Source organism: Phyllostomus discolor, chromosome 2 (assembly GCF_004126475.2).
Source record: "Phyllostomus discolor isolate MPI-MPIP mPhyDis1 chromosome 2, mPhyDis1.pri.v3, whole genome shotgun sequence".
NCBI classification, from domain to species: Eukaryota; Metazoa; Chordata; class Mammalia; order Chiroptera; family Phyllostomidae; genus Phyllostomus; species Phyllostomus discolor.
In genome coordinates, this window is record NC_040904.2 from 44,357,999 (window position 1) to 44,383,523 (window position 25,525).

The 25,525-nt window shown below is 52.6% G+C and overlaps 3 protein-coding genes and 1 pseudogene across 8 annotated transcripts; 3 read left to right on the top strand and 1 right to left on the bottom strand.

Moving 5' to 3' along the window:
* Nucleotides 1-59: 59 nt before the first annotated feature.
* Nucleotides 60-4,430, top strand: POLR2H (RNA polymerase II, I and III subunit H). Of its 2 annotated transcripts, none has more exons than XM_028504498.2 (5): nt 60-462; nt 1,580-1,663; nt 1,746-1,839; nt 3,086-3,169; nt 4,067-4,430. In XM_028504498.2, the coding sequence occupies exons 1-5, from the start codon at nt 390-392 to the stop codon at nt 4,182-4,184; spliced, it is 453 nt and encodes a 150-aa protein (XP_028360299.1). In that variant the 5' UTR covers nt 60-389; the 3' UTR covers nt 4,185-4,430. The 2 variants fall into 2 exon arrangements, with proteins under 2 accessions (XP_028360299.1, XP_028360301.1); XM_028504500.2 differs by having other exon boundaries at nt 61-471.
* Nucleotides 2,038-2,930, top strand: LOC114490653 (annotated as a pseudogene).
* Nucleotides 4,431-5,870: 1,440 nt separating the features above from the next.
* THPO (thrombopoietin) lies at nt 5,871-13,293 on the bottom strand. Of its 2 annotated transcripts, XM_036017786.1 has the most exons (7): nt 13,169-13,293; nt 11,402-11,570; nt 11,046-11,173; nt 10,540-10,626; nt 8,753-8,920; nt 8,458-8,538; nt 5,871-8,341 (listed from the first exon to the last, which is right to left on the bottom strand). In XM_036017786.1, the coding sequence occupies exons 2-7, from the start codon at nt 11,412-11,414 to the stop codon at nt 7,694-7,696; spliced, it is 1,125 nt and encodes a 374-aa protein (XP_035873679.1). In that variant the 5' UTR covers nt 11,415-11,570; nt 13,169-13,293; the 3' UTR covers nt 5,871-7,693. The 2 variants fall into 2 exon arrangements, with proteins under 2 accessions (XP_035873679.1, XP_028360770.1); XM_028504969.2 differs by having other exon boundaries at nt 7,780-8,538; nt 13,169-13,292.
* Nucleotides 13,294-14,942: 1,649 nt separating this feature from the next.
* CHRD (chordin) lies at nt 14,943-24,387 on the top strand. Of its 4 annotated transcripts, none has more exons than XM_036017792.1 (23): nt 14,944-15,500; nt 15,738-15,841; nt 16,315-16,447; nt 16,604-16,732; nt 16,825-16,924; nt 17,053-17,143; nt 17,520-17,661; nt 17,773-17,913; nt 17,988-18,070; nt 18,148-18,295; nt 18,453-18,559; nt 18,684-18,803; nt 19,582-19,738; nt 20,075-20,295; nt 20,750-20,863; nt 21,194-21,466; nt 21,545-21,638; nt 21,752-21,808; nt 22,087-22,190; nt 22,655-22,757; nt 23,166-23,320; nt 23,481-23,580; nt 23,935-24,124. In XM_036017792.1, the coding sequence occupies exons 1-23, from the start codon at nt 15,353-15,355 to the stop codon at nt 23,988-23,990; spliced, it is 2,880 nt and encodes a 959-aa protein (XP_035873685.1). In that variant the 5' UTR covers nt 14,944-15,352; the 3' UTR covers nt 23,991-24,124. The 4 variants fall into 4 exon arrangements, with proteins under 4 accessions (XP_035873684.1, XP_035873685.1, XP_035873686.1 ...); XM_036017793.1 differs by having other exon boundaries at nt 23,938-24,124; XM_028504688.2 differs by having other exon boundaries at nt 16,318-16,447.
* The last annotated feature ends 1,138 nt before the right edge of the window (nt 24,388-25,525 follow it).

The window sequence follows — 25,525 nt, forward strand, 5'->3', positions numbered from 1 at the left end:
TCCAGTTTTTCCAACAGGATCCCTGAAGAGGGCGCAGAAGAGCCTCAGCAGAGGATGAGAAACCGCGCCACCTCGACGGGAGGTGGGGCCCATCTATCTCGATCCCGCCCTGGGGCGGGGTTATCTGAATCTGGACACGCCCTCAAATTTCTGAAGTCTTTCGGAAACAGGGGTTTGAAGCGGAAGTTAGGAAGCCCCGACAGACAGGCGACGGAAGTGGCCGGCCGACTGCCTGTTCGTGCGCATGCGTTCTTCCATTTCCTTGCTGCACCTCATCAGTCGCTACTTTTTCCTCTCTCCCCTCCTTTTCTCCACGCGGGGGGGTTGCGCGTACCCCTAGTCGTGGTTGCGCGCTCATCTCCCTGTGCTACTCTCGTGGCTCTTTCACCATGGCGGGCATTCTGTTTGAAGATATTTTTGATGTGAAAGACATTGACCCGGAGGGCAAGAAGTTTGACCGAGGTAAGTAAGGTATGTAGAGGCGGTTTGGGGTAAGGGGCTAATCTGGTCCTTGGGGACACACCCCTGGGCTCCTGGTCCACCCAATTCATGTTGCCTGCCCCCTACCTGCAGGTCCTGATGTAGGAACCCCTCCCTCAGGAAACGTTTCATAGATGAGAGAACGGAGACTCCGAGCTCTCCTTGGATTCACACATGCTGTGCCCCCGGGACCTGGGTGGCCTTTTATCGAGGTGCTAGTAAACTCCTGGGCGTCTTTCTAATCGCTGCCCGCTGTGTGCTGGGCGCTGTACTGTGCACGTTGCACGCTTTGTCTTATTTCTTTCAAGAGTCTCCACAAGGTAGGTGGTGTCTTACCCATTTTTCTCGGAGTGGTTAAGTAACCCAACCAAGGCTTCACAGCCAGTGCTCCGACACCGGAACCTATATTCTTTTGTTTGCTTTTATTTTTTGGAGTTTATTGGGGTGACGTTGGTTCACAAAACCATACAGGTTTCAAGAATACAGGTCAACAAAACATCATCTGCACACTGCCTCATGTGCCCATTGCCCAAAGTCAAGTCTCTTTCCACCTGTATGCTTGTGTTGTCCTTAGAATCTTTAGCTCTTTGTGAAGCACTCTCTGAGTGAGAGTTGACTACTTAGAATAATAAAGAGTTGCTCTTTATTCTGTCATTGATCAATTGTTCCTCTCTGGTTTCTCACCCTTTACCTGGAGACTGAGATGTTCTTCAAGATGAATGCCACTTCTTACATGTCATGATAATCCCCTCAGCACCTGGCACAGAAAGACAAAACCTTTGGATGAATGAATAACTTGCACAAAGTCAGGTTGTTTCTTAATCACCTAGGCAGGCCTAAAATCTGGATATCATTTGTTGCCAGAGGACTGTGGATTTTTTTGTGGGGATTGTGTCCACTAAACAGTCTTTCTCCCTTTTCGTTCTTGCATATCTGGTTCTGATTGAGCCTGCACTTCTGTGAGGGCAGATGAGAGGCGAGTGGATATTGACTGGGTTGCATTGACTCTTCTGTTGCATGTGGTCCCCAGATTGTAATCTGCAAGGGTAGGTCTGGGTCAGGCAATTAACTTTGCCACTCTTCCTCCACTTCTGTCCAGTGTCTCGACTGCATTGTGAGAGTGAATCTTTCAAGATGGACCTTATCTTAGATGTAAACATTCAGATTTACCCTGTAGACTTGGGTGAGTATTGAACACAAGCAATGCAGGAGACTTTTTGCCATTTCAGCTGTTCTTCACCCTCAGATATTGCTGTTACTTTCAGGTGATAAGTTCCGGTTGGTCATAGCTAGTACCTTGTATGAAGATGGTACCCTGGATGATGGTGAATACAACCCCACGGATGACAGACCTTCCAGGTGAGTGAGTGGAGAAGGGAGTACTTTGAACTATGCCCAAGGATTAAGTAGATAAGTGGTATAGAAAAACCCTTATTTAATTCATGGAATAAGTGTTTCTAATTGGAAGAATTTTAAGGAAATTGCTGCAGTAAGAATTTAAACAATCAGCTGTTTATTCAGAGCAGTGATGGCATGCTTGTGAGTTTTAGCTGCCTGATGGCTGAGGAAATGATCACTGGGTTACCTAGGCCGTGTGGGCCTTGGGTCCTGTTGGGGAGTTTGGTGTGATGGGAGTTTGGAGTCCCACTGAATTCAGATCTCAGCCTACCACTCATTTGTTGAATAACCTTAACCTTTTCCAGCCTCAGTTTCCTCATCAGTAAAAGACTGATGTTCGTACCTAGCTCACAGGTTTGCTGTGAAGACTAGAAGACATTGTGTTTGGGAAGTGCATGTTGTGCACTGGCTGGGTAGCACAGTTGGTTAGAGCATCATAATGACGCTCCAAAATTGTGTATTCCATCCCTGGTCAGGGCACATACAAGAGCCAATGAATGATTATTCATTGAATGATTATTAAGTGGCACAAGTCCTCTTTCCTTGCCGCCTCAGAGCTGCATGGAGGTGGAAGCTTGGGTGTGTTCAAGATTCGGCTCCACCCATAACCCACTACCGTCCCAAGGAAGGCATTGCTGCTGGAGGTGTAATGGACATAAGTACAGCTTTATAGGAGGTGCCAAAGACCGCCCTCATCCACGATGGCCTAGTGCGCAGAATTCGAGAAGCTGCCAAAGCCTTAGACAAGTGCCACGCCCACTTTTGTGTGCTTGCATCCAACTGTGATGAGCCCATATATGTCAAGTTGGTGGAGGCCCTTTGTGCTGAACACCAAATCGACCTAATTAAGGTTGACGACAATAAGAAAGTAGGGGAATGGGTAGGCCTCTGTAAGATCGACAGAGAGGGAAAACTCCTTAAAGTGGTTGGTTGCAGTTGTGTGGTGGTTAAGGACTAAGGCAAAGTCTCAGGCAAAGGATGTCATCGAGGAGTACTTCAAGTGCAAGAAATGAACAAATAAACTTGGCTTTTGTTTCTTAAAAAAAAAATAAGTGGCACAACAAATTGATGTTTCCACCCCCCAACTCAGTCAATTAGAATAAAAAAAAAAGGCCTATTATAATGCTGGCACTTAATTAGCAATTACCACTTTTAAAGAAGCTCTTATTAACTATTTTTAAGAATAACTGCTGCTATTGTTCTACAGGGCTGACCAATTTGAGTATGTAATGTATGGGAAAGTGTACAGGATTGAGGGAGACGAGACTTCTACTGAAGCAGCAACACGTCTGTAAGTTCCTTGGTGTTGTGAGAACCTTTTCATCCCTCCCTGTTCTGAGAATTTGGGCCATGCTTCTGCTTCCTGTGTTAGGTCCCTTTCCTCAAGCACATCTGACCCCAGTGGGACCCAGAAAGAAAGTTGCGGGAACAGTTTTCAGTCTGAACTGTAGGGCGCTCTCTCTGTCCTTTGTCAGGGCCTTGGCTCTGGTAGCCCAGATGGGAAACTGACAGTCCTGCCGTGTGCAATGCAAGGGAAGGTGGCTTCCACAGGAGACAAATGCAGCATTAAATAATTAAACTGCTAGGCGTGTGTGTATGTTCCTACTCTGCAACCCAACCCCTAGTTCTTTGGTTTCCCTGCCCAGCTATTTTTTCTTTTCTTTAAAATCTTATTAAAACAATGTGTGCCCTTTGTAGGAAATATGAAAAGCAGGGAAGTAATGTCAAGAAGGAAAAAAGCCACCTATAATTCCATACCCAGAAGGAACCTTTTACAGAAACATTTTTGAATAATTTAGTTTAGTTTTTTTTCCTGTGTGGTTTTTGCTTTGAGATCATGTTGTTTATTACAATGTTGTCTTTTTGCTTAATAATGTTGTATAAAACATGTTTCCTCATGTCAGTTGAGAGCTTTCCTAAGCATTTTCATAGCTGTATAACATTCTGGTAAATGGGTATATCTTAATTGATTCGACCATTTCCTTTATTCTGGGCATGTAGTATTCCCCACCTTTGCTAATATAAAGAACATGCCTTGCACATGTCCGTACATTCATCTTTGTGTGAATTTTGGTTCCTAATGACTGAACATTAGGAGGGTGCCTTGTTTTCTTAGACTGGGCTAGAGAGCTCCTGAGTAACAGCTGCTCCAAAGCTTAGACTCATGGGACTGGTCCTTCTGTTTCAGCTCTGCCTATGTGTCCTATGGGGGCCTGCTCATGAGGCTGCAGGGTGATGCCAACAACCTGCATGGATTTGAAGTGGATTCCAGAGTTTATCTGCTGATGAAGAAACTGGCCTTCTGAACCACCTGGGAAGCCAGCCTTGCTGCCCGGTCACTCAGGTCTTGGACATTTGTTCAAGCCTGAGCAGCAGGTGCTGTTGTTCGCCTGCTCAGGAGGAGCTGGCTCTCTGTCCACCCAGAGGTGTGGGCGCATCTGTAGGGCGTCTGGACTCAATGGAAAACTGACTTGCCTGTGGGAGAGTTTCAAATGAGTCAGAAGTTGTTTTGTGTATATGATTTTTTAAATTAAACTTTACTTTTTGCAGACGTTTTCTTCTCTTAGAGATTTTTTTCCATTTACTTTAAAATCATTTTTTTTTTCCCAATTTACCTGTGGTATATTACATCTCTGGCCCATAGTCAGATGATCACATGGGAGGTGATGGATCTGTGCTAGACTTTTGGTATCTGGGTTCAGGATTTCTCAGACTCCTGACTGACTATCCCCAACATTTATCCTGCAATATGATTTTTTGTGTGAGAGAGAGTATCATGCTTTTGGCTCCCGGGGCCACCCAAGCCCAGAAGATAGCACCCGTTTGGCATAGAGTTTTGGGTTGGCGAGAAGCCCTGCTGGTGTCCTTCCAACACTTTAAGTCTTAAGAAGTCAGATGATGTTGACTTGAATGAGTCACTCGCGTAGCCCGGAAATGTTCATCATTTTTATGGAAGCTTTGGGTAGAGGCTTTTAGACATAAGCATGGGACACGACTATGAAGAGAGTAGGAAGAGTGCGTTTGGTGGTTATGGGAGCAGGTGGAGGAGCAGGCTGACTGCTCTGTATTCTAGTGGTGACCTGGAGGGAGGGTAAGTGGTGTTTCTTACCAGTGACACTGAACAGAGGGCTGCTGCACAGACCAGTGAAGTGGACAGGGCACTAATACCAATGAGGTTGGCAGTCCAGTGCCAGTGCCTGGGACAATGCAGCAGCCTGACCACGGTCACTAACTTGAGAGTGGGGGAAGAACTCTGTTGGGGAAATGATGATGCTTACAAGGACCCCAGCATAGGAGCTAGTTCTTCACCTGGCGTTCGAGGCCTCTGAGAAAATACCCGGGACTCTGATGTCCCCTGGGAAATTCAGGGTAACTATCCAGAAAGTTTGTGTGTATTAAGCAGTAGTCTCTTTTGATCTCTCATTTTGCTGGGGGAGCTGGTTCCCTGGTGGGATACCTGGGGTATCTCCTTTCCCCATCATTTTCAGGTCTTTCATGAGGTGTTAGAGTATTTAGGGAAGTGGGTTGAAAGTGAATGGTCCCTGCAGGGCGCAAGTAAAGGTGTTTCTTTTGCCCTAGTATGGGGCAGGGAGGGTGGAGAGGGAAATTGGAAATGTAGTGGGGGTTGGGATGAATTTTTATGGAATCCTAGAACCTTTCCACGGAGTCAAATTTTAGGGGGCAGCTGTGGATGGAGAAGGATGAATTTAGGTTAAGTGGGAGAACCTAATTAATCACCAGTAGTAGTTTGTGGGTGGCAGAGCAGACTGTCCTAGCTGCTCTGGGGTGGCAGAAGAAAGAATTGGCATACAGTTGAATAGAGATAGGAGTGCTCTGGCTGTAAATGTGTGTATATGTGTGTGTGTGTGTGTAAAAGGAAGAAGAGACAGAATGATTTGGGAATAGGTTAGATCTTCCGTAGGTGCAGATTAATTCACACTGGAGACGCCCATCAGTTATTTGCATTTGCCCTGGAGGAAGTCAAATGCTGATACTGGAAGCCCGAAATTTTGGCTAATGCCTTTTGCAGGTTTGCTATCTTTGTCTCATCTGACTGTGTTGAGAATCCCTAATTCTCTGTCTTTCGTCCCTTTGGCTTATCTGGTCCTGGGTGCTGCTTATTTCATGTACCATAATGGGTTTCATTTGATTATTAGATTTAATCTACCGTAGTACTGCAGTAAATGAAAATTTCTACTTACCAAATCCCTTGACAACCTCCTGGAATTTGTAGTGTGGATGAACTGATTCTTTCCCATGAAGAAACTGACAGCATCCAAGATCTGGACAATACTTTTAAGCTTTGTGCATTTGTTGATTCCTTCTCCATGGCAACTGTTCTGTTCATGTTGTGGGGGAGGGACACCTGGAGATGTCTAAATTGGTCACCCCTACTAAGAGCTTTGATTTTCTATGCAGAACTCTTTGAGGTGTTGATGTATTTGCTCCTCAAGGACTTGGGAACTTTTCCCAATAAATAGAGTCACTGAATACTATATGGGACAGCGTCCTGCACTGGGGACAGTGTCCTGCACTGGGGACAGTATGGGCTCCAGGCTGTCAGCCTTGAGTGTTTCTTCCTTTCCTGCTCACAGGCTGTGAAAACTTTGGGAACTTGCCTGGCTTCTCTGAGCCTCGGTTGTTTTCCTCATCTATAAAATAGAGATGATACTAGTTGCCTTATAGAGTCACGTGAGCCTTAAAAAACGTAATATACTTAAGGCTCCTGGCACACTGACTTTCGTTCTGTTTTAGAATGCCTCCAGTGACCCTGGGGTATTTGGGGCAGTGTCCCGAACTCTGGCTTCCTGGCTTCTCTACCTACATCTACACAGCAGCCTTTCCTCTCCTTTTGGTAGGGAGGAAGAGGTAAAACTTCCATTAGTTTTCCCTACAGGAGCCTCTGGATGTGGTGGTGTTGCACCACACAGCCTTTGCAGTGGAGTTTTTGTTTGGGGCAATAGAAACTTCCTAAGCACCAAGATGGCATTTATTGGCAAAGCCCCATAACCCTGGCTTCTTTTCTAGAGATCCCCTCCCAGAGTTCACAGTGGTCACACAAGGTCACTTTTTAGATACCATTCACTTCTGGGAACTGGGAAATGAGCCTTCAACTTGTACTTGAGTTGTACTTGTCTCTCCTGCTGTGTGAGCCCCAGGAGACCGACTCATGGCACTTCCTGCACTTCCCCCTGACCTCCACAGGAGGGAGGCAGGAACCCAAGCCTGGCGAAGCTTCCCACTGAGCTGCTGAAGCTCTCCCTGTTTGCTCAGCTGTCACATGCAGGTCTCCTCTTGACTGAACTGGCTGCACAGGCTTACCTGAGGTGTGAGGCACTCCTAGACTTCCTGTTAGCTTTTTTTTTTTTTTAGGGAGCGACAGAACTATTGCCCCCTGAGACGAACGTCGTGCTCTTTCTTTTCAGTTAGCTTTTGGGTACTCTCATTCATTCTTTATTTATCCAGGCTCAGTTTTGTCTGTTATGTAGGGACAGTCTTTCTGGGAGACAACTTCTCATCCATTTCTCAAGAGTAAGAATCTCCTAAGAAAAGGAGATCAGAGTCCTATTGAGAATGATGGTAAAAGGGGGTAAAGAGACTAACCTTAGTTTTGAATAGAAACCAAAGCTCGTTTTTCTGTTTTTCTCACATAAGATTAGTCTCTACCTCTGTTCAGGGGTCAGGCCTTTGAGGAATTATCATATGAAAAACATGGAGAATTTGTAATTTGGACATTTGTACAGAAAATAGACCAAAGATAACTAGCTGCTCTGCTGAATATTATTGATAGCTTAAAAAAATAGCTTCTGGTGTTTCAAACAGTGAAAAATGACCCCAGTTCCCGTCCTGTGTATTCACTTTTACCAGGGCTGGGTGTTTCAGGTGAAAGCAGGGACTCTGGCAGGGCTGCAGTTGTCTCCCAGGGCTCTCCTCCGGGTGAGAGAACTACACAGGGGAGGGGGGCAGTGCTGCTGTTGGCAGTGCCTGAGAACCTCACTGTTCCTGAGACAGATCCTGGGAGTGAGGGTACACTGCAGTTAGAAGAGGACTGGTCGGGTTGAGCATGATAGCAGAGGGGCCGGGAGGAGGGAGTTGGAGCTTGACCATGGGGGTGGGCAAAGTGGGTGAGGGGGAGAAGAGTGTATGTCGTCCAGGGGGAGGATGGGTTAGGGAAGGAGAATATCCAGGCTGGGGGCCGGGTGGCAGGGAGTTTGTGTCCGAAGCTCCTGTAGGAATGTTCAGGGTTCCCAGGGCCCTGGGCGAGGGATCTGGAAAGAGTCCATGAGTTCCATTCAAAGGTCCATGTGTCCCGTTCACATGTCCTGGGATTTGGTCTAGGGACCTGGAGGTTTGGTTCAGCAGACCAGGAACCTTGGCTCTGAATCCTTGCAGCCTCTTCAGAAGTCCAGAGCCAGTAGTTTTGGCTGAGACACTGGAGTTTGTCTCCGACAATCCAGAAGTCCTGTTTGGAAGCTTGTTCAGTGTGAGCAATAGAGAGGCACTGCGTGGGGCAGCTGTGGTAGGCAGGGCCTGCTCGGCACAAAGGGTGGGCCCTACTGCATGCAGCAGGAAACGCACCTTTCCTCGGAGCAGTTGCTGGAAGCTCAGGAAGATGGCATTGGGATCTCTGTGAGCTGCGGTCCTGCCCTGTAGAGGAAGCTGAGGGCAGAGGATGGGCCTGAGGCCAGAGACCAGGGCCAGATGCCATGCCTCCCTTGTCTCTGTCTCAGGCCTTATGGCTGGGAGGGAGCATTCTTAGTAGGTCATCTCCTTTACCTCAAGATTCCTAGAATTCCTCTTCCCTCAGGTCTTCTAAGGAGACTGGGTCAGAAAAGAAGGACAATTGCTATAGTTCCCTTGACTGGGGATTTACCTGGGTTCCCAGGAGGCCCTGCAGGGCCCCAAGGAGGAGGCGGACCCGTCCAGAAAGCTGTCCCAGTAGGGATGAGAGGCAAGTGGGTCCCAGCTGTCCCCGTGCTGCCATCACTCCCTCCAGCAGAAGGGCTGTTGCTCCCAGGACGTCCTGTGCCTTGGTCTGTTCCTGGGAAAGGGATGGAAGAGAGAAGTGCACTGCTTCAAAGGGCAGGCTAGTAGCGGGTGGGGAGCCTGTAGGAGTAGCCAGCAGAATGAATCATAGAAGCTGAGAATTGGACAGGACCAAGGTCCCACCCAGCACAGGAATTCTTTCACAGTCTCCCGACAATTGGTCATCAGCCTCTGCCTGAATAACTCCAGTGTCCGGTAAACCAGCCTGGTCTTACACTTAATTTCAGTCAGAAAAGCTCTTCTTTCATTATACTGAAACCTGTCCTTTTATAGCTTTTACCTCTTGGTTCTAGTGTTGCAAATCTCTGCTACAAAATCTTAGGGTCATGTGGTTCTTTTTTAAGCCAGTGTAGACATGAGACCATCATAAAGAGCATAAAGATGAAGAGAAGGTTTACTGACACATGGCAGAGCTGGAACTGCAGGGGGTCCCTAGGAACTGCCCTTCCCCAGCCCAGTCCCCCGAGGTCTGAGGGAAGAACGGGATTCCCGGGATCTCGAGGGTAGGAGAGCTGACCTACCAAGGAGTGCGCTCCCTCTCAGTAGTTTTTCTGAGCGTTAGACTGAAGCACTTCATTCTATCTCACAGGACTGCCACTTCCTACAAGCTGATCAGACAGGCTTCTTTTTAAAAAAATTACTCCTCATATGTTTTCTAATCTCTTACTGTTTGGGTGGCTTCCTCCTGGACACATGCTAGTTTAACGGATCCCTCTGAATAAATTAGCCTGTGTCTAGAGGAGGCTGTCTAATACTCAGGCCAGGATTTTTAAGTGCAGTCCACTCAGAATTTTAGAGGAATATTTCCACATTGTTGGTGCTAAATGTCTAAAGCAGCCTAGAATTGCTAGCTTTTAAAATAGTTGCTCTGCCCTGGCTCATGTGGCTCAGTGGACTGAGTGCCACTGGCCTGCAGACCAAAGGGTTGCAGGTTCGATTCCCAGTCAGAGCATATGCCTGGGTTGTGGGCCAGGTCCCCAGTTGGGGGTGCACAGGAGGCAATGTCACATTGATATTTCTCTCCCTCTCTTTCTCCCTCCCTTCCCCTTTCTCTAAAAATAAATAAATAAAATCTTAAGAAAGAGAGACAATTCCAGAGCTAAAAGTTTATATGAGGGAAGCAGGGGCTTTGTGACCTGAAAGCTAGAATAGGACTTTACCCAATTACTTTACACATGTGGAATTTTCACACATCTCTGTCAAATTTTACCATGTTTGAACATTGCCTTTCAGGGGTTTGATTCTTGATTGTGTCTTTTGTTGTTTTTGTTGTGGTTCCCAGCTTTGTGTCATCTGTGGATGACAGATCAATCTCACTTCTTCGTGCCACCTTAAGAATCTTGAATGGGAATAAGTCAAAGGCATGGCCCATGAGAGAATTCTCTCCAGCTTTTCATAGTATTCAGCTTTGAATCTATTTACCATACTGGAACTGCCAGCCATCACCTTGTCCAAAGGACATTATCATAGTAGAATGTAGATTGAGTTAGAGTGGCCAAGCTGAAGGTGAGATATTTTCAGTGAGTTCAGGAATTTTGAAGAATCCATGGGAAGCAGTAGGAAACTGGTGAAGACAGGACTTAGAAACACCAGGGGAAGGGATGGCTTTCTTACCGTCTGGGTTTTCCATTCTCCCAAGCTGAAGTCCACAGCAGGCAGCAGCACAGGTATGGACAAAGGGTTAATGTCTGGGCACTGACTCTGTGGAAGAAGGTTGGTGGGGAGGGGGAGAGAAGGGAGCTGAAATGGGGGGGGGGTTATGGTGACCAATGACCAGGAGGGGCTTCCATGAGGTTTTAAAGGAGAGCTGGAGTTCCAGGCCAGGTCCCCTGTGGGGGACACATGAGAGGCAACCACACACTGACGTTTCTCTCCTTCTCTTTCTCCCTCCCTTCCCTTCTCTCTAAAAATAAATAAATAAAATCTTTAAAAAATAAGTAAATAAAGGAGAGCTTGACTGCAAGTCCTAATCCTTGTCAGGAGTGGTGATAAGGAGGTGGCTGTCTTACCGAACACTATTGCAAGAACAGTGATTGGATCAGGGAGCGAGAGGCAGTGATGGGAGTGAGGGTCTCTTGCCAGTTAAATGGATCTAGGGGACAGTGCTTGGGGATTCTCACCAGTCTGCCGTGAAGGACATGGGAGTCACGTAGCAGTTTATTTAGGAGTCGTGGGTCACAGGCGGGAGGAGCTGGGCTGGACTGAGTTAGTCTTGCAGTTAGGAGAAGCGTGACCACGAGGACCAGTTCTTAGATGAGGAGAGGTAAGGTTGAAAGGGGTGGATAAGGAAGAGATCATTGTTGGTTGGTGGTCCAAGAATTTCCGTTTAGGATCCAGACCTGAAATCTGGCACTCTGATGCCTTATTCCTGGGAAATTAGGTTCCCCGGCCCACTGCAGCATATCGCCTTTCTCTCCCCCCCCCCCCCCCCGCCCATGTTTAGATTTGGCCCTCAGCCCCTTAGGTGTGTTCTTACCAGTCAGCTCCATTCTGGCCAGGTTGTCTTGTTGGAGCAGCTCCCTGTATGGGGCCTCTCCCCTGAATCCTTCCTGAGGCCATGGAGGCGGCTTGGGCTCTTGCACTTCTGGGCAGAGTGGGGTGGGGCACGGCACAGGTGGGCCAAGGAAGAGGGGCTGGACTCTGTCCTGCAAGTGACAAGAATAATGAACACTTACCCAAGTTTTAAGGAAGAGACTATCTAGCTGGGGTTACAGATTCTGGGAGGGCTTATGATGCTGACCAGCCTAGGACTGCTAAGGTTCTCAGTGCTCCCACATTTTCTTGCGATGGGAGCATATGGTCTATCCTTCTTGCCAGGGTGCCTCAGTGGATCTGATAGGAGTTTGGTGCCCTGCCCCCTGCCCAGAGCAGCAGGGGGTTGGGTTGGGGGTGGGGGAGGAGTATATGTGCACATATGCACATCTCAATCAGCCTCAAATTCTGAGCGACCTTGGTTGTTTGGATAGAGAAAACCTGGAATGGGGTTAGAGAATGAAGTATTGTGGCACAAGCCTGGAGAAGAGAGGTAGGAAATGGGTGTAGGGCCAGGATAGGAACCAGCAAACATGTACAATATATTGAGGGGAAGCTGGGGCAGTGGGGCTGAATTAGGGAAAAAAACAAACCCAAACTGAACTACTAGAGGTCGGTGATTAAAAGATTAAGAGAAGTGCCCTGGCTGGTGTGGCTCAGTGGATTGAGTGCCAGCCTGCAAACCAAAAGGTTGTCAGTTTGATTCCCAGTCAGGGCACATACATGCCTTGGTTGGGGGCCAGGTCCCCAGTTGGGGGTGTGTGAGAGGCAACTGATTGATGTATTTCTCGCACATTGAGGTTTCTCTCCCTCTTTCTCTTTCCCTTCCCCTCTCTCTAAAAATAAATAAATAAAATCTTTAGAAAAAAAAAGATTAAGAGAAGATGGTACAGGAGAAATTAATCTCTCATTCTTTCCCTACTTACACATAAAACCTTTTGGAGTTTTTCTTTGCACTCCAAGTTCTGAAATACTGGGTTTTCCCAGCAAAAGAGATAGGCTAACATTCTTGAGACTTCTTTTCTTAGGCAAATTGTCCAGGAATGAATACCTACTCAGTAAGAGGATGCCCACCTTACATGGTGCACCTCGCCTTGGCTGCCCACCATGTCTGTCTCATAGCCCACACCTTCCTCCCTGCCCCCTCTTCAGACCCTTCCGGTTCCTTCACAGGACCCCCCACATGACTTCCTCCTTCTTTCACAAGTTGTACAAAGAGGCCTGCACCTGATTCAATATTGGGATTTCCTGTAGGTCTGTCAACATGCATGAGCCCTCCTCCCATTACCCTCTCCTTGTGCCCTGGCTGGCCTGACCCAGCTTCTCAGCTCCTGGATTCAGAACCTTAAGCTAACTAGGAATGACAGGGAAAGAATGTGGATTGGAGCTGTGTCCATTTTGCTGCTGTGTTCCCTAAGCCCTAAGACACCTCCTTTCTCATTTTCTCCCTGAGCCCATGTTCCCTTTCCTTGGTGCCAACCAGGACTGTGCTGTGTTCCACTAAATCTGTGATCAGTCCCTTAGAACCCAGCACCCCACCCCCTACCCCTGCTCTGCCCTACTCCTCCCATTCTGGGAAGGCCACACTCTTCCTGACAAAGGTCAGTGTCTGTAGGTTCCAGTTTGCCTACCCCTCCCCCAGCTGAGAGCCCAATTCTTCTTTCCTGTCCTTCCTACCCTCATTTAACTCCAAACCCTGCTTGCCACTCACCGGGCAGAGAAGGGCTCCAGGACCCAGGTGCAGAGCAGGCAGCACTCTGGGGAGCGGATGGGTAGGAAAGCATGTGGCGTTGGGGTATAGCCCCTCCACGGCAGTGGGGACACACGCCTGCCCGGGGTCACTTCTGCCCAATCAGAGAGCAGGGAGCCACCAGACACTGGTGAGGGCCTCCGGAAGTGACGCCTTCTCTTCCCACCCTCGCTGGACCTGGAGTCCCTGCCTGGACCATAGTCTACTAGTGTAGCCCAGCTCCTCCACCTGCACACACCACTTGGACGATCTTTCTTTTTCTAGGAAATGGGCAACCTTAAACCTGGCTGGAGAGGAGATGGGAGGGGAACGTCTTTTTTCCCGGAGGAATCTAGCAGGACATTTTTGTTTCCAGCTCCTGGCTGGCTAAATTTCTTCTCCCTGGATACTGCACCTGCTGCTGAAATCCAATAAGACTGTTGCTTTTCTGTTTTTCTCTCCATTAAACCTTAGGGGGTCATGCCTTATAATCCCTTTCTGAGTGGCAACATGGGTATTGCCTGTAGTAGAGAATAACTCTGTCAGGGGTCACTGTTACCAGGAAAGGGTGCGGACAGTGTGAAAGGACTGTGCTGTGAGGGGCGTGTGTGTTGGGCTCAGGTGCTCCTCTGCTGGGGCCCATGGGCTCAGATAGCTAAGCTCACTTATCTCTGCCTGTGTCTCCCTCTGCTTGCCAGTCTTTCCCCCTCTTCCATCTCCTATGGTTCCACATGTGACAAGAGGAAGGCTCATGTGACCTTGTCTTAGGAAAGACAGATGCTGAACCTCCCCCTTACCCCTGCCCCCGAATACCCCCTGCCAGCCCGGCCCCCTCTTCCTTTGGCCCTGGCTCTAGTTCTTTTGCTTTTCCTTTGATCCCAGGCTCCCCCAACCTCTGTCCTCGGGGCCTCCTTGCTTGACACTGTTCCTGCTCCCACCAGGTCTTCATCAGGCTCTCTCCTTCTCCTCTTCCCCAGAATGGGGCTGTCCACTAAGGAGTACGACCTAGATCCTGGAATTCTCCATTTCAGCCAGATGAGATGCCTCCCAAGATTAGGAAAGAGGGTGCTGAGATAGTTGGGATGCAGTGTGGGGTGGGAGGGGACAGAGTGGCAGTCATGACCAGGAAACCTGGACAGAGGAGGCTGAGGTCCTTTGGAGCAGTGGGGGTGGGGTGGGGCAGGAGGGAGGAAGAGGGCAAGAAAGCATATCAGGCTGGGGACAATGATGGTTGGGTGGGCTTGAGCACAAGTTATACAGTAGGGAGGGAAACACTGTCACCATCCGGAAAGGACACAGTTTGTGTCTGGCTAAGTCCCTGTCCTGGTGAACAGTAGAATGAAGACAGACCTCAGAGAAGAGGTAGGGATGTGTGCTAGGCAGTGGAAGTGGGCGGTGTGGGGTCTGAGAGCTGCTCTGAGCCCAGAGTCAGGGGCAGATCAGTTGACTGGCCCCCGCTGCACTGCATGGTGTCATCCTCACAGACAAATCTTCATCCTTCCCGCAGGAACCGAATGCTAGCCACGTAGGTGGCCGGCCCAGGCCTCAGGCCTAGCCTTTGCCACTCCCTGGCCTGGGGCTCTCATCCGGAGCCGGACTCGCACCTCCTGCCCGGTCCAGCAAAGTGGGGGCCGATGGGGTGGGTGCTCCAGCCCTGCCTCTCCTCCCCTCTTCGCGCCCCCTCGGTCCTTCCTCTCCCCCCACCCCCTCCGCTCCCCCTTCCACTCCAGCCCCTCCCTCCTCCCCTGCCGGGTCCCAGCCCCTCCCTCCCCTCCCCCACTCGCGATCCGGGCCGCGGCTGCTGGGCCGGACCCCCGGGGCTCAGCCCGGCCCCTCGCCGAGCCACGGCCGCCGCCTCCGGGTTTACTGAGGAGGAGGCCCCCGGCTGGGGTGCGGAGCGCGGGGCATAAAGCGGGCCAGAGCCGGCGCCCAGGGCACTAGAGCCTCGTACGGCCCAGGTCAGCGCCCGTCCGCCCGCGCTCCTCCTGGCGGCTCCTCCCGCCTGGCCCCACGCCTACTCCGCGGCCGTCCGACGAGCCCCTCGTACTGCCCGGCCCCCCGCCCCGGCCCCCTCCCGCCGCACCGCCCCCGGCCCGGCCCTCCTCCTTCCTCCTCCCTCCCCGGCTCCCTCCTCCCTCCCGCCTCCCCAGCTGTCCCGTTCGCGTCATGCCGAGCCTCCCGTCCCTGCCGGCCCCGCTGCTGCTCCTCGGGCTGCTGCTGCTCGGCCCCCGGTCGGCCCGCGGCGCCAGCCCCGAGCCCCCGCCGCTGCCCATTCGTCCCGAGGAGGAGCCGCTGCCCATTCCGGGAGCGACAGGTAGGTGGGAGCCCCGGGGAGGTGCGAGAGGAAAGTCGGCGTGGGGCAAGTCCTTCCCCTCCCGGAGGGGGCGCGGGCGCCGGCGCAGGTGGTTTGGCGCGGCGGGTGGCCTAGGGGTGCGCGTGGGTCGCGGGGCTCGCGGTGCCCAGGAACCCAGAGCCCGCCGGCAGCGCCCAGGGCGGGCACACGACAGGAGCGGAGCGGGACAGCAGCTGCCAGCCAAGTCCGTCCCCGCAGGCTGCGCCTTCGGCGAGAAGGTCTATGCCTTGGACGAGACGTGGCACCCAGACCTGGGGGAACCCTTCGGGGTGATGCGCTGCATGCTGTGCGCCTGCGAGACGGTGAGTGACCGGGACCCTGGCGGGTGGGGGAGCGCTGGGGTCCTGGGACATCGGACTGGACTCGAGCTGCTGAGGAGAAAGAAGTGAGCCTGCAGATACTTAGGTATTTTCTTGGCGGAGGACTGGGGGAGGAAGCTCCCCCTTCAAGTCTCAGGTATTGACTATTATTGATCACCCACTATGTGTCACGCTCTTTGCCAGCTCCATTTCATCTCCCTCTCACTTAGGAACTCCTGGTACAACCCTCCTAGATAGATACTGTTATTATCCCCGTTTTTCAGATAGGGTCCCCAAGGCCCAGAGAGTTTAAGTAACTTGTCCAGGGTCTCGCAGCTTGTAAGCAGCAGAGTGGTCTGCCTCCGTGGGACAAGCTTGCCTCGGTCTCTGGCTCTCCCACCCTCCCCAACACCCCTCCGCTCGTTGGGACTTACGGATTGGCGGCTTGCACTCAGTTTCCCCGTCTTTTCCGAGAGCAGCCTCAGCGGGGTCCCCGCTCCAAGGGCCCGGGCAAGGTCAGCTGCAAGAACATCAAACCCGAGTGCCCAACCCCGTCCTGCGGAGAGCCGCGCCAGCTGCCCGGACACTGCTGCCAGACCTGCCCCGAGGGTAAGGCCCGCTGCGTGGTGAGGGGAGGGCGGCTGGACTGTGGTATTTGATCCTGAGCTCCGAGTACGGGGCAGATGGAGCAGATACAGCGGGTGGAGAGGCCAAACGACTCTCCCAGTGCCCGGCTGAAACCGTCGTCCCCCACCACTGACACAGAGCGCAGCGTTCCCAAGACGCAGCCCACGGGCCTGGTCTCCGAGTATCCGCGTGACCCAGAGCACCGCAGCTACAGAGACCGCGGGGAGCCGGGAGCTGAGGGCCGGGAGAGGGGAGATGGCTACACGGGTAGGCAGGGACCGGGCTGGGACTGGGGTGGTGGTTCTGGCCTGGCCGCCACAGCGGGTGACGATACTAGGAACATCTTCCTCCCCTCGCAGACTTTGTGGCGCTGCTGACAGGGCCGAGGTCGCAGGCCGTGGCACGGGCCCGAGTGATACTGCTGCGCTCTAGCCTGCGCTTCTCCATCTCCTACCGGCAGTGAGAAAGGGGGAGGAGGGAGGGAGGAGAGCTGGGCTGGGCGCTGGGGCCGAAGATTAGAGAGGACCTGGACGGGCTGCTTCTGGCCCAGGCTCAGAGTCGGTGCTCACCCTTACCCTCATTCCCAGGCTCGACCGTCGTCCAACCCGAGTCCGCTTCTCTAACTCCACTGGCAGCGTCCTGTTTGAACACCCTGCGACTCCTAACCAAGATGGCCTGGTGAGATGACGTCATTTATGAGTGTTTAACCAGTTTGGGTACTGTGCTGAGAGTGTGCTCGGTCTGCATGGTCTGCCTTGGTCCTCACCGCATTCCAGTAGGAGGACGACACTGACATTATATACCCATTTTACAGAGGAGGGAATTGAGGCCCAGTAACAGAATGTGATTTGCTCAAGGTCACACAGCTAGTAAGTGGTGGAGCCAGGACTCTGACACCAGCATCTGGATCCAGGGTTCCTTATTAAGCTTCCTAGGAGGGCCCGGGGTGGGGGTGGGGGCTCCTTCCAGTATTCCTTCTTCACCAGAGCTGGGCCTCTTAGCAGGCCTGTCCTATGTATTGCCTGAGTAGGGTTGTCTTGTCTCTCTGCTCCAGGTCTGTGGGGTGTGGCGAGCAGTGCCTCGGTTGTCACTGAGGCTCCTCCGGACAGAGCAGCTCCATGTGGGACTTGTAACAGCCGCTCATCCTTCAGGGGAGGTCTGGGGGCCTCTCATCCGGCACCGGGCCCTGGCTGCAGGTGAAGGGAGCAAACAGCCTCTGGGCATGAAGTTCTCTTCTCCATCCCCAGGAATGCAGTGGGCTAAGCAGGGGACATTCTGATGGGCTCTCATGGTCCTTCCTCCCTCAGAGACATTCAGTGCCATCCTGACCCTGGAAGACAACCCACAGCAGGGCATAGGGGGCATCACCCTACTCACACTCAGTGACACAGAGGATTCCTTGCATTTTTTGCTGCTCTTCCGTGGGCTGCTGGAATCCAGGAGCGGGGGTAAGTGGGATATGGGGAGGGCATGTGAGGAGGCCCCTAGCTCTCAGAGGTGTCCACATGTACCGTCATTGCAGGGCCAGACCAGGTTCCCTTGCGGCTCCAGATTCTACACCAGGGGCAGCTATTACGAGAGCTCCAGGCCAATGCCTCAGCTCAGGTGAGTAAAGGTCTGGCTTTTGCTGCTACCTGCTCTGGCCTCTTGCCGTGCCCCACCATACCCTGCCTTCTCCCTAGGGGACAGGCTTCGCTGAGGTGCTGCCCAACCTGACAGCCCAGGAAATGGACTGGCTAGTGCTGGGGGAACTGCAGATAACTCTGGAGAGGGCAGGTAGACCAGGGCCGCGTATCAGTGGACACATTGCTGCCAGGCAGAGCTGCGATGGTGAGGCAGGGTGGAGCCTAGCACCCTGGGCACACAAAACTGAGAGGCACAGATAAGTGCCAGGGCATGGCCAGGGTGGGTATGGGGGGAATCCTGGGGGCTGGGGGTGTGAATGGCCGTGGAGCCAGCCTGCTTCCACTTGTCTTGCCCTTTGCAGTCCTGCAAAGTGTCCTTTGTGGGGCAGATGCCCTGAACCCAGTTCAGACGGGTGCAGCTGGCTCAGCCAGCCTTACACTGCTAGGAAACGGCTCCCTAATCTACCAGGTAAGAGTCAGGGGCTGTAGGAGGTAGGAGAGCAGTAAGGTGGGGTGGAGCTTTAGCCTGCAGTAGTTTAGGTTCCAGGCCTTCTCTGTCACTCCAGTTTGCCCTTCCCAACCCTGCCCACCAGGTGCAAGTGGTAAGTACAGGCAGTGAGGTGGTGGCCATGACACTGGAGACCAAGCCTCAGCGGAGGGACCAGCGCACCGTCCTGTGCCACATGGCTGGACTCCAGCCAGGAGAACACATGGTGAGTGCTGTGGGAAGAGCTGGACCACAGGGCCCATGTACTGGCTATCAATGCAGGGGCTGTGGGAAACCGGGTTGGGTGAGCAGAGATGTACAGTATCATTCACTCACTTACAGGTACTCTCATTGATGCATTGATCCACTGGACACAGTTTTAGTGAGACTCAGGCTAGCACCTAGATAGAGTACAAAGGAATCAGATGCGGCCCCTGTCCTCAGCAAGCTCATGTCAAATGAGAGAAGTTAGACAGGGAGACCAGTGCAGAAGATCATATCATTGTGACACCTTATTGAGCTTTTCTATGTGCCACGTACTATACTGGTTGCCTTACTTATATTATTTTTGACCCTCATAGTACTCACTTTAGAGTTGATGAGGTGAAGGATCAGAGAGGTTAACTCCTCAGGGTTGTTACACAGGTAGAAAGTGGTAGAGGAGGGACTTGAACCTGGGCCTGCAAGGTTCTTTTTTTAAAGATTTGATTTGAAAGGGGGAAGAGAGAAACATTGGGCATGCCTCCAATTGGGGATCTGGCCAGACACGTGCCCTGACTGGGAATCGAACCTGTGACCTTTTGGTTCATAGGCTGGTGCTCAATCCACTGAACCACACCAGCTAGGACTGCAAAGTTCTTATTCAGTTGTTACTGTTGTGTGGATGTAGTGGGAGCACAAAACATGGAAAGGCTTCAGAATCTTGGGCTTGTGTGAAAGCTGAGGAGGGGTTTATCTGGGATTTGGTGGGCTGTAGCTAGGGCTCACCTTGCACTGCCCCCTAGGCCGTGGGTATATGCCTGGGGCTGGGTGCCCGAGGGGCTCATATGCTGCTGCAGAATGAGCTGTTCCTGAACGTGGCCACCAAGGACTTCCCAGATGGAGAGTTGCGGGGGCATGTGGCTGCCCTGCCCTACAATGGGCACAGAGCCCGCCGTAACAGTGAGTGCCCCAGGGGTGTGCCTGCCTTTTGCTGTCCTCTAATCAGTGACTCAAGCATGTGAGGGATGGTGCCAGAGGGCCAGAGCCTGGGGTGTCTTTCTCTGCCTGAGCTCTAGGCTTGCATCTGGAGATGTATAGGTGGGGATGTAAAGGGTGGCCCTACCAGGAGACCCTCTTGTTGCCATGGTGCAGGGGCCTAAAATGTGCTGCTCGTCCAGCCCTGGACAGTGTCTGCCAGCTTCTGGAACCTATGCTGGGGGTCATGGGCAATGCCGGGATTGAGTGGCTGCTCTAGGCCACTTTCTCATCTGTCACCTCTCCTCTGTCTGGATCCAGCACTGCCTGTGCCCCTGGCAGGCGCCCTGGTGTTGCCCCCTGTGCGGAGTCAGGCAGCAGGGCATGCCTGGCTCTCCCTGGATACCCACTGTCACCTGCATTATGAAGTGCTGCTGGCTGGGCTTGGTGGCTCAGAACAGGGCACTATTACTGCCTACCTCCTCGGTCCCCCTGGAATGCCAGGGCCCCGGCGGCTGCTGAAGGGATTCTATGGCCCGGAGGTAAGGATGTGGTGGTGAGAGGCAGCTAGGAAAATGTCTTCTTTTTAGCGTAAAAGGTCTGTGTGTGTGCGCGGAGAGCAGGCTGCCTGGTGTAGCAGAGCTGGCACGTGCTCGGGAGTCAGACAGCCCTGGCTGTGACTCTGCCCCAGTCTTTACTTATTATTCATTCTCTTTCCTGTGTTCTTCTCTGGTGGGACCCCTTGGGTAGTATGTAATATCCTGGGCCTCCAGAGGAGTGGATGGGATGGCCAACTTCCCTGAAGTGGAGTGGGTTGCCATGGCCTTGCTGTTAGAGACACTGGGCTTCTGAGCTCCCTGCCATTGCTAATGGGCTTTGCTACCCTGGAGACTACATTTAACCTCCCTGGTTCTCAGTTTCCTCATCGGCAAATTGGGAACGGAAGGCTCAGCCCCAGAGTGCCTTGTTTCCATCTCTTATCCTGTCTACTCACAGGCCCAGGGCGTGGTGAAGGACCTGGAGCCTGAGCTGCTGCGGCACCTAGCGCAGGGCACTGCCTCCCTGCTGATTGCCACCAAGGGGAAACCTCAAGGGGAGCTTCAAGGGAAGGTAGACAGGCAGTGTGGGCCTGTGGGGATGGGTTGGCTAGGCTTTGTGTCTCTGTATCACTTGCTGTCTCCAAGCCCTTGGGGTGGAAGCGTGTAACACTTCTTTGCTGCTTGGGAGGATGAAGCCATACAAGGTACATACATAACAAAGCTGGCAGCACACAACCCTGTCCCTGGCAGCCAGAATGATTGCTGTGGCTAATAGCATCCTCCTGGGGGGCACAGGGGCACTCAGGGGATGAGGCGTCTCTGCCTGGTGAGCTGGCTGCTGCTTGTGGAGATGCAAGGGGGAACCTGGGCATCTCTACCAGCAGCCCATCTCTCCTCCCAGGTGCACATTGCCAACCAATGTGAGGCGGGCGGTCTGCGCCTGACTGAGGATGGGTTCCAGGAGGTTCAGAAGCCCAAGGCTTCTCATGCAGTGGCAGCTACACTGCCCTCATTGACTACTGTGCTCAGCCCTGACACCCCAGCACCTGTCAAACCCAGTGGCCCCTGGAGAGCCCGAGACCCCAACACCTGCTTCTTTGAGGGGCAGCAGCGCCCCCATGGGTCTCGCTGGGCACCTAACTATGACCGGCTCTGCTCAATCTGCACCTGCCAGGTAGGAGGCTCAGAAGGGTGAACTGGGGCCTGGATTCTGGGGCAAGGGTTCCCATTAACCTCCCACATCTCCCTGCAGAAACGCACTGTGATTTGTGACCCTGTGGTATGCCCGCCACCCAGTTGCCTGAGCCCGGTGCAGGTGCCGGACCAGTGCTGTCCCGTGTGCCCTGGTGAGTACCATGCAGGGGGGGAGGGTAATGGAGGGTCCTTCCATGGGAGATGAGGCCTCTAGGGAGGGAAGAGGGGATCACCTTCTGCCTTCACTATTTCTTTGGTTCCACAGAGAAAGAAGATGTCAGAGAGCTGCCAGGGCTGCCAAGGAGCAGGGACCCTGGAGAGGGTGAGCTGGCAGTGTGTGAGCCGGTGGGGGGAGGGGAGAACCAAGAGGATCTGTTGAGTGGGACCAGGAAGGGGACAAGAGGGTGAGGAATATATGAGTGAGGTTGAAGGTTGAGGGACACAGGCTCCAGAGATACCTAGTAGGCTTCATTAGAGTTACTGGCCCATGAATGGGCCCTGGGGTTAGATGGTGTGGAGTTGGCCGGAGACTCAAGTTTTGGTTTTGGATTCAGCCAATGAGCTCAGTACTGATGGGAGCTGGGCACTCTCCCCTACCAGGCTGCTATTTTGATGGTGACCGGAGCTGGCGGGCAGCGGGTACCCGGTGGCATCCTGTCGTGCCCCCTTTTGGCTTAATTAAGTGTGCTGTCTGCACCTGCAAGGTATGGCTGCTTAATCTTCTCTAGTACAATAACCCAGCTGGGTCTCTGCAGAGATGGGGAGGGAGCTGCCAGGAGAGGAAAGCCCAGCTTAGGTGAGGAGGGCTCAAGGATCAAAATAATACGAGAAAAGTCCTTTGGCTTTGGGAGTTGGCTTCCTGTAGGAGAAGGGCAAGGGCTGACCTGGTGTGAATTCTGGCTCTGCCAGCTGACTAGCTCCATGTAACCCCAGGCCCTTCCTGTACCTTCCTGAGCCACACTTTCCTCTCCTATGAGCAGACGTGATAGCACCTACCTTGCAGGGCTCTAATGAGCATTTAGTTCAGGCATAGAAAGCACCATCCCAGGGCCTCTGAGTGAGAGGCCCTGGATATATTATTTGAGGTATGCAGAAGGAGAGGGAGGAAGCAGGAGGCTTCTGTGCTCCCTCTCCTTCCTGACACCCCTCACACAATGGATCCCTACAGGGGGACACTGGAGAAGTGCACTGTGAGAAGGTGCAGTGTCCCCGGCTGGCCTGTGCCCAACCTGTCCGCGCCAACCCCACTGACTGCTGCAAACAGTGTCCAGGTGAGGGGTGGGTACTGAGGCCTCTTGGGCAGACAGGTGCATCACTGCCTTGTCCTGGGCTAGGGGGCACACAGTGAGGGTGGATGGAAGGGACCTCTCAGCCAATGCAGCATTTACTGGGTACTACTCTGTGCCCAGTCTGGAGCCAGGCTTCCAAACAAAGTGAAAAGATGTGCATGTATTAATAGGCTATGAAAAATTCCAGTTCCTGCCCCATCTGTCCGTGTGTCCATCTGCCCGCCCATCTGCCCATCCACCCATCCATCCATCTATCCATCCAAATTTATCACCTACTAAGTACCAGAAACTGCTAGGTGCTGGAGATTCAAAGACAAAATCTGGGTGGCCCTCGCAGAGCTCGTATCTGCTCACCTCTTCCTCCTTCCCTCCCTGTCTCCCTTCCAACAGTGGTGGCAGGGGCCTACCCTCAATTGGGGGACACCATGCAGGCCGATGGGCCCCGGGGCTGCCGTTTTGCAGGGCAGTGGTTTCCAGAGAGCCAGAGCTGGCACCCCTCAGTACCCCCCTTTGGGGAGATGAGCTGCATCACCTGCAGATGTGGGGTAAGTGGGGAGTTGGGGGCTTCTGAGAGGTGGGCATTGGAGGCCTAACCTGCAGTAGAGGGACCTTCCCAGGGAGGGCAGGCTTCCCTGAAGAGGCTGAAGGCTACTGTGCCCCCCTGTGCTTCTGGGGCCCCTTAGGATCTGCTCTGTCCTGCACCAGGGAGGGGTGCCCCACTGTGAGCGGGATAACTGTTCGCTGCCATTGTCCTGCGGCCCAGGGAAGGAGAGGCGCTGCTGCTCCCACTGCACACCCCGACAGTGTAAGTGAGGGGCTCTAGGGGCAGCAGCCGAGGGCTGACTGTGGGGTGCCGAGGAGGGAAGGGAGCACCTACCTGCCTTGTGCCAGGAACAGTGCCCTCTGCCTCACAACTGCCATTCCTTTCTGCCCTCACAGTAACCTTGTGGACTTGTTATTGGTAGTCTTTTCTTTACAAGTGAGATTTCTGAAGCCAGAGGAATTAGGCTACTAGATTAAGGTTATGCCGCTGGTATGTACTGACTTGCTTAGAAAACACCGAACTTTCTGGGACCAGAACAGAGATACTCGGCTGGGTTTCCATGCCACCTCCCTCTTCCTCCCTCCTCCTCCAGTGTTCACTCCCCTCTGTCTCCAGCAGCTGCAGAGAACAGGACAGTTCCAGAGCTGGAGAAAGAAGCCGAGGACTCCTAGGGAGCAGCTGGAAGGCAGCACGACCAAGAGGATGGGGGAAGGAATGCTGAGGACCCTGCGTTTTCCTACAGGAAACTCAGTGCCTTTGGCTCTTCTTTTCTGCCTCTTCTCCCTCCCCCACTACCTCTGGGAACCACAACTCCACATGGGGGAGGGGCAGCCAGGGTGGTCGAAGGCCATGTCCACTTCAACTCTTGCCGTGTCACCCTCTGCCTTCTGCCTTGGGAGCCCAACCCCTTTCCTTCTGTACATAATGTCACTGGCTTGTTGGGATTTTTAATTTATCCTCACTCAGCACCAAGGGTCCCCCCACTTCACTCCTGCTGCCCCTGAGCTGAGCAGAGTCATTATTGAAGATTTTTGTATTTATTAAAACATTTTTTCCCCCAGTCTTTCAGCTCAAGTGTGTTTCTTTGTGGTCAGGGACCTGAGTGGGCCCCAGTGGAGAAGGGTCTGAGAGTAGGGGGAAGAGAGGTGAACTCTGGCTCCAGGGGCTTTGCTCTGACCCTTGGTGAGCGGGAAGAGGCCTGGAGAGGAGGCAGGACAGCACGGCAACTGGCTGGCACGTCCGGATCCACAGAGGAGCTTGGGGCTGTCTCTGAGAGGAACTGGAGCCTCAGACGCAGGCAACCTGAAGCAGGATTTAGATGCAAGTTTAGTTTCCACTGGCCTACCCATGGCTGGCATTTTAGCTAACCCCATGTTTGAAGTTGCTCCAAAGAGAGAAAAGTGTAACCAGTCTCTATTTTCTTCGTCTAAAGTGAAGCAAACACTTCCTGTTATTCTTCTTTCCTGGAAACTAATTGTGTTCTGGACAAGTTCTGGGGAAAATCTGGATCAGAGTGGATTGAAATCAGCCCTAGTCCAGTTCTTGGCTGAGCTCACCTTGGGACTAAGTGATGCACATAATAAGACCCCTTGTCCTCTTCTCCCCTTTCCTGCCACCAGCAACTGGACTTTCCCACAGCCCTCACAGGTTCGTGGGAAACAAGAGCATCAGCTGAGTGATTTAACCTCCCCGAGTCCCTGTTTCCTTTCTGTGGTATCTCTGTCACAGGATCCGATCAGAGCGTGTGAATCACACAGCTCAGTGCCTGTAGGATTCCTGGAGCTGGTTTGAAAGGAGGCAGGGAGACATCTGCGGGGAGAGTGGCAATGGGTTTCAATTTTGTTTGGTTTGATCCTCTGCTGACTGCCCCGGGGGAGTGCGGGGGCCAGGCTCAGGGTGAGGAGGTGATGAGGATGGGAGTGACTGGACTTGGCCCAGAGTCCTGGCTGTCAGTAGGGGTATGAGAAGCTCAGAGAGGAGAGAAAAAGCAGCAGGATCGGCATGGGAACCAAGTACAGCTCCAGGTGTGCTGTGATGGAGGATTTGGCCCAGAAATGGACGAGCTGACAGTACTGTCCTCCCTGGTGAGGGAGTTTGGTGGGAAGAGCGGTTGGGAGGGAAATTTGGACCCTTAGATTTTTTTGATGACATATACTTTATTATGTTTTTAAATATATATATATATATATATATACATATATATATA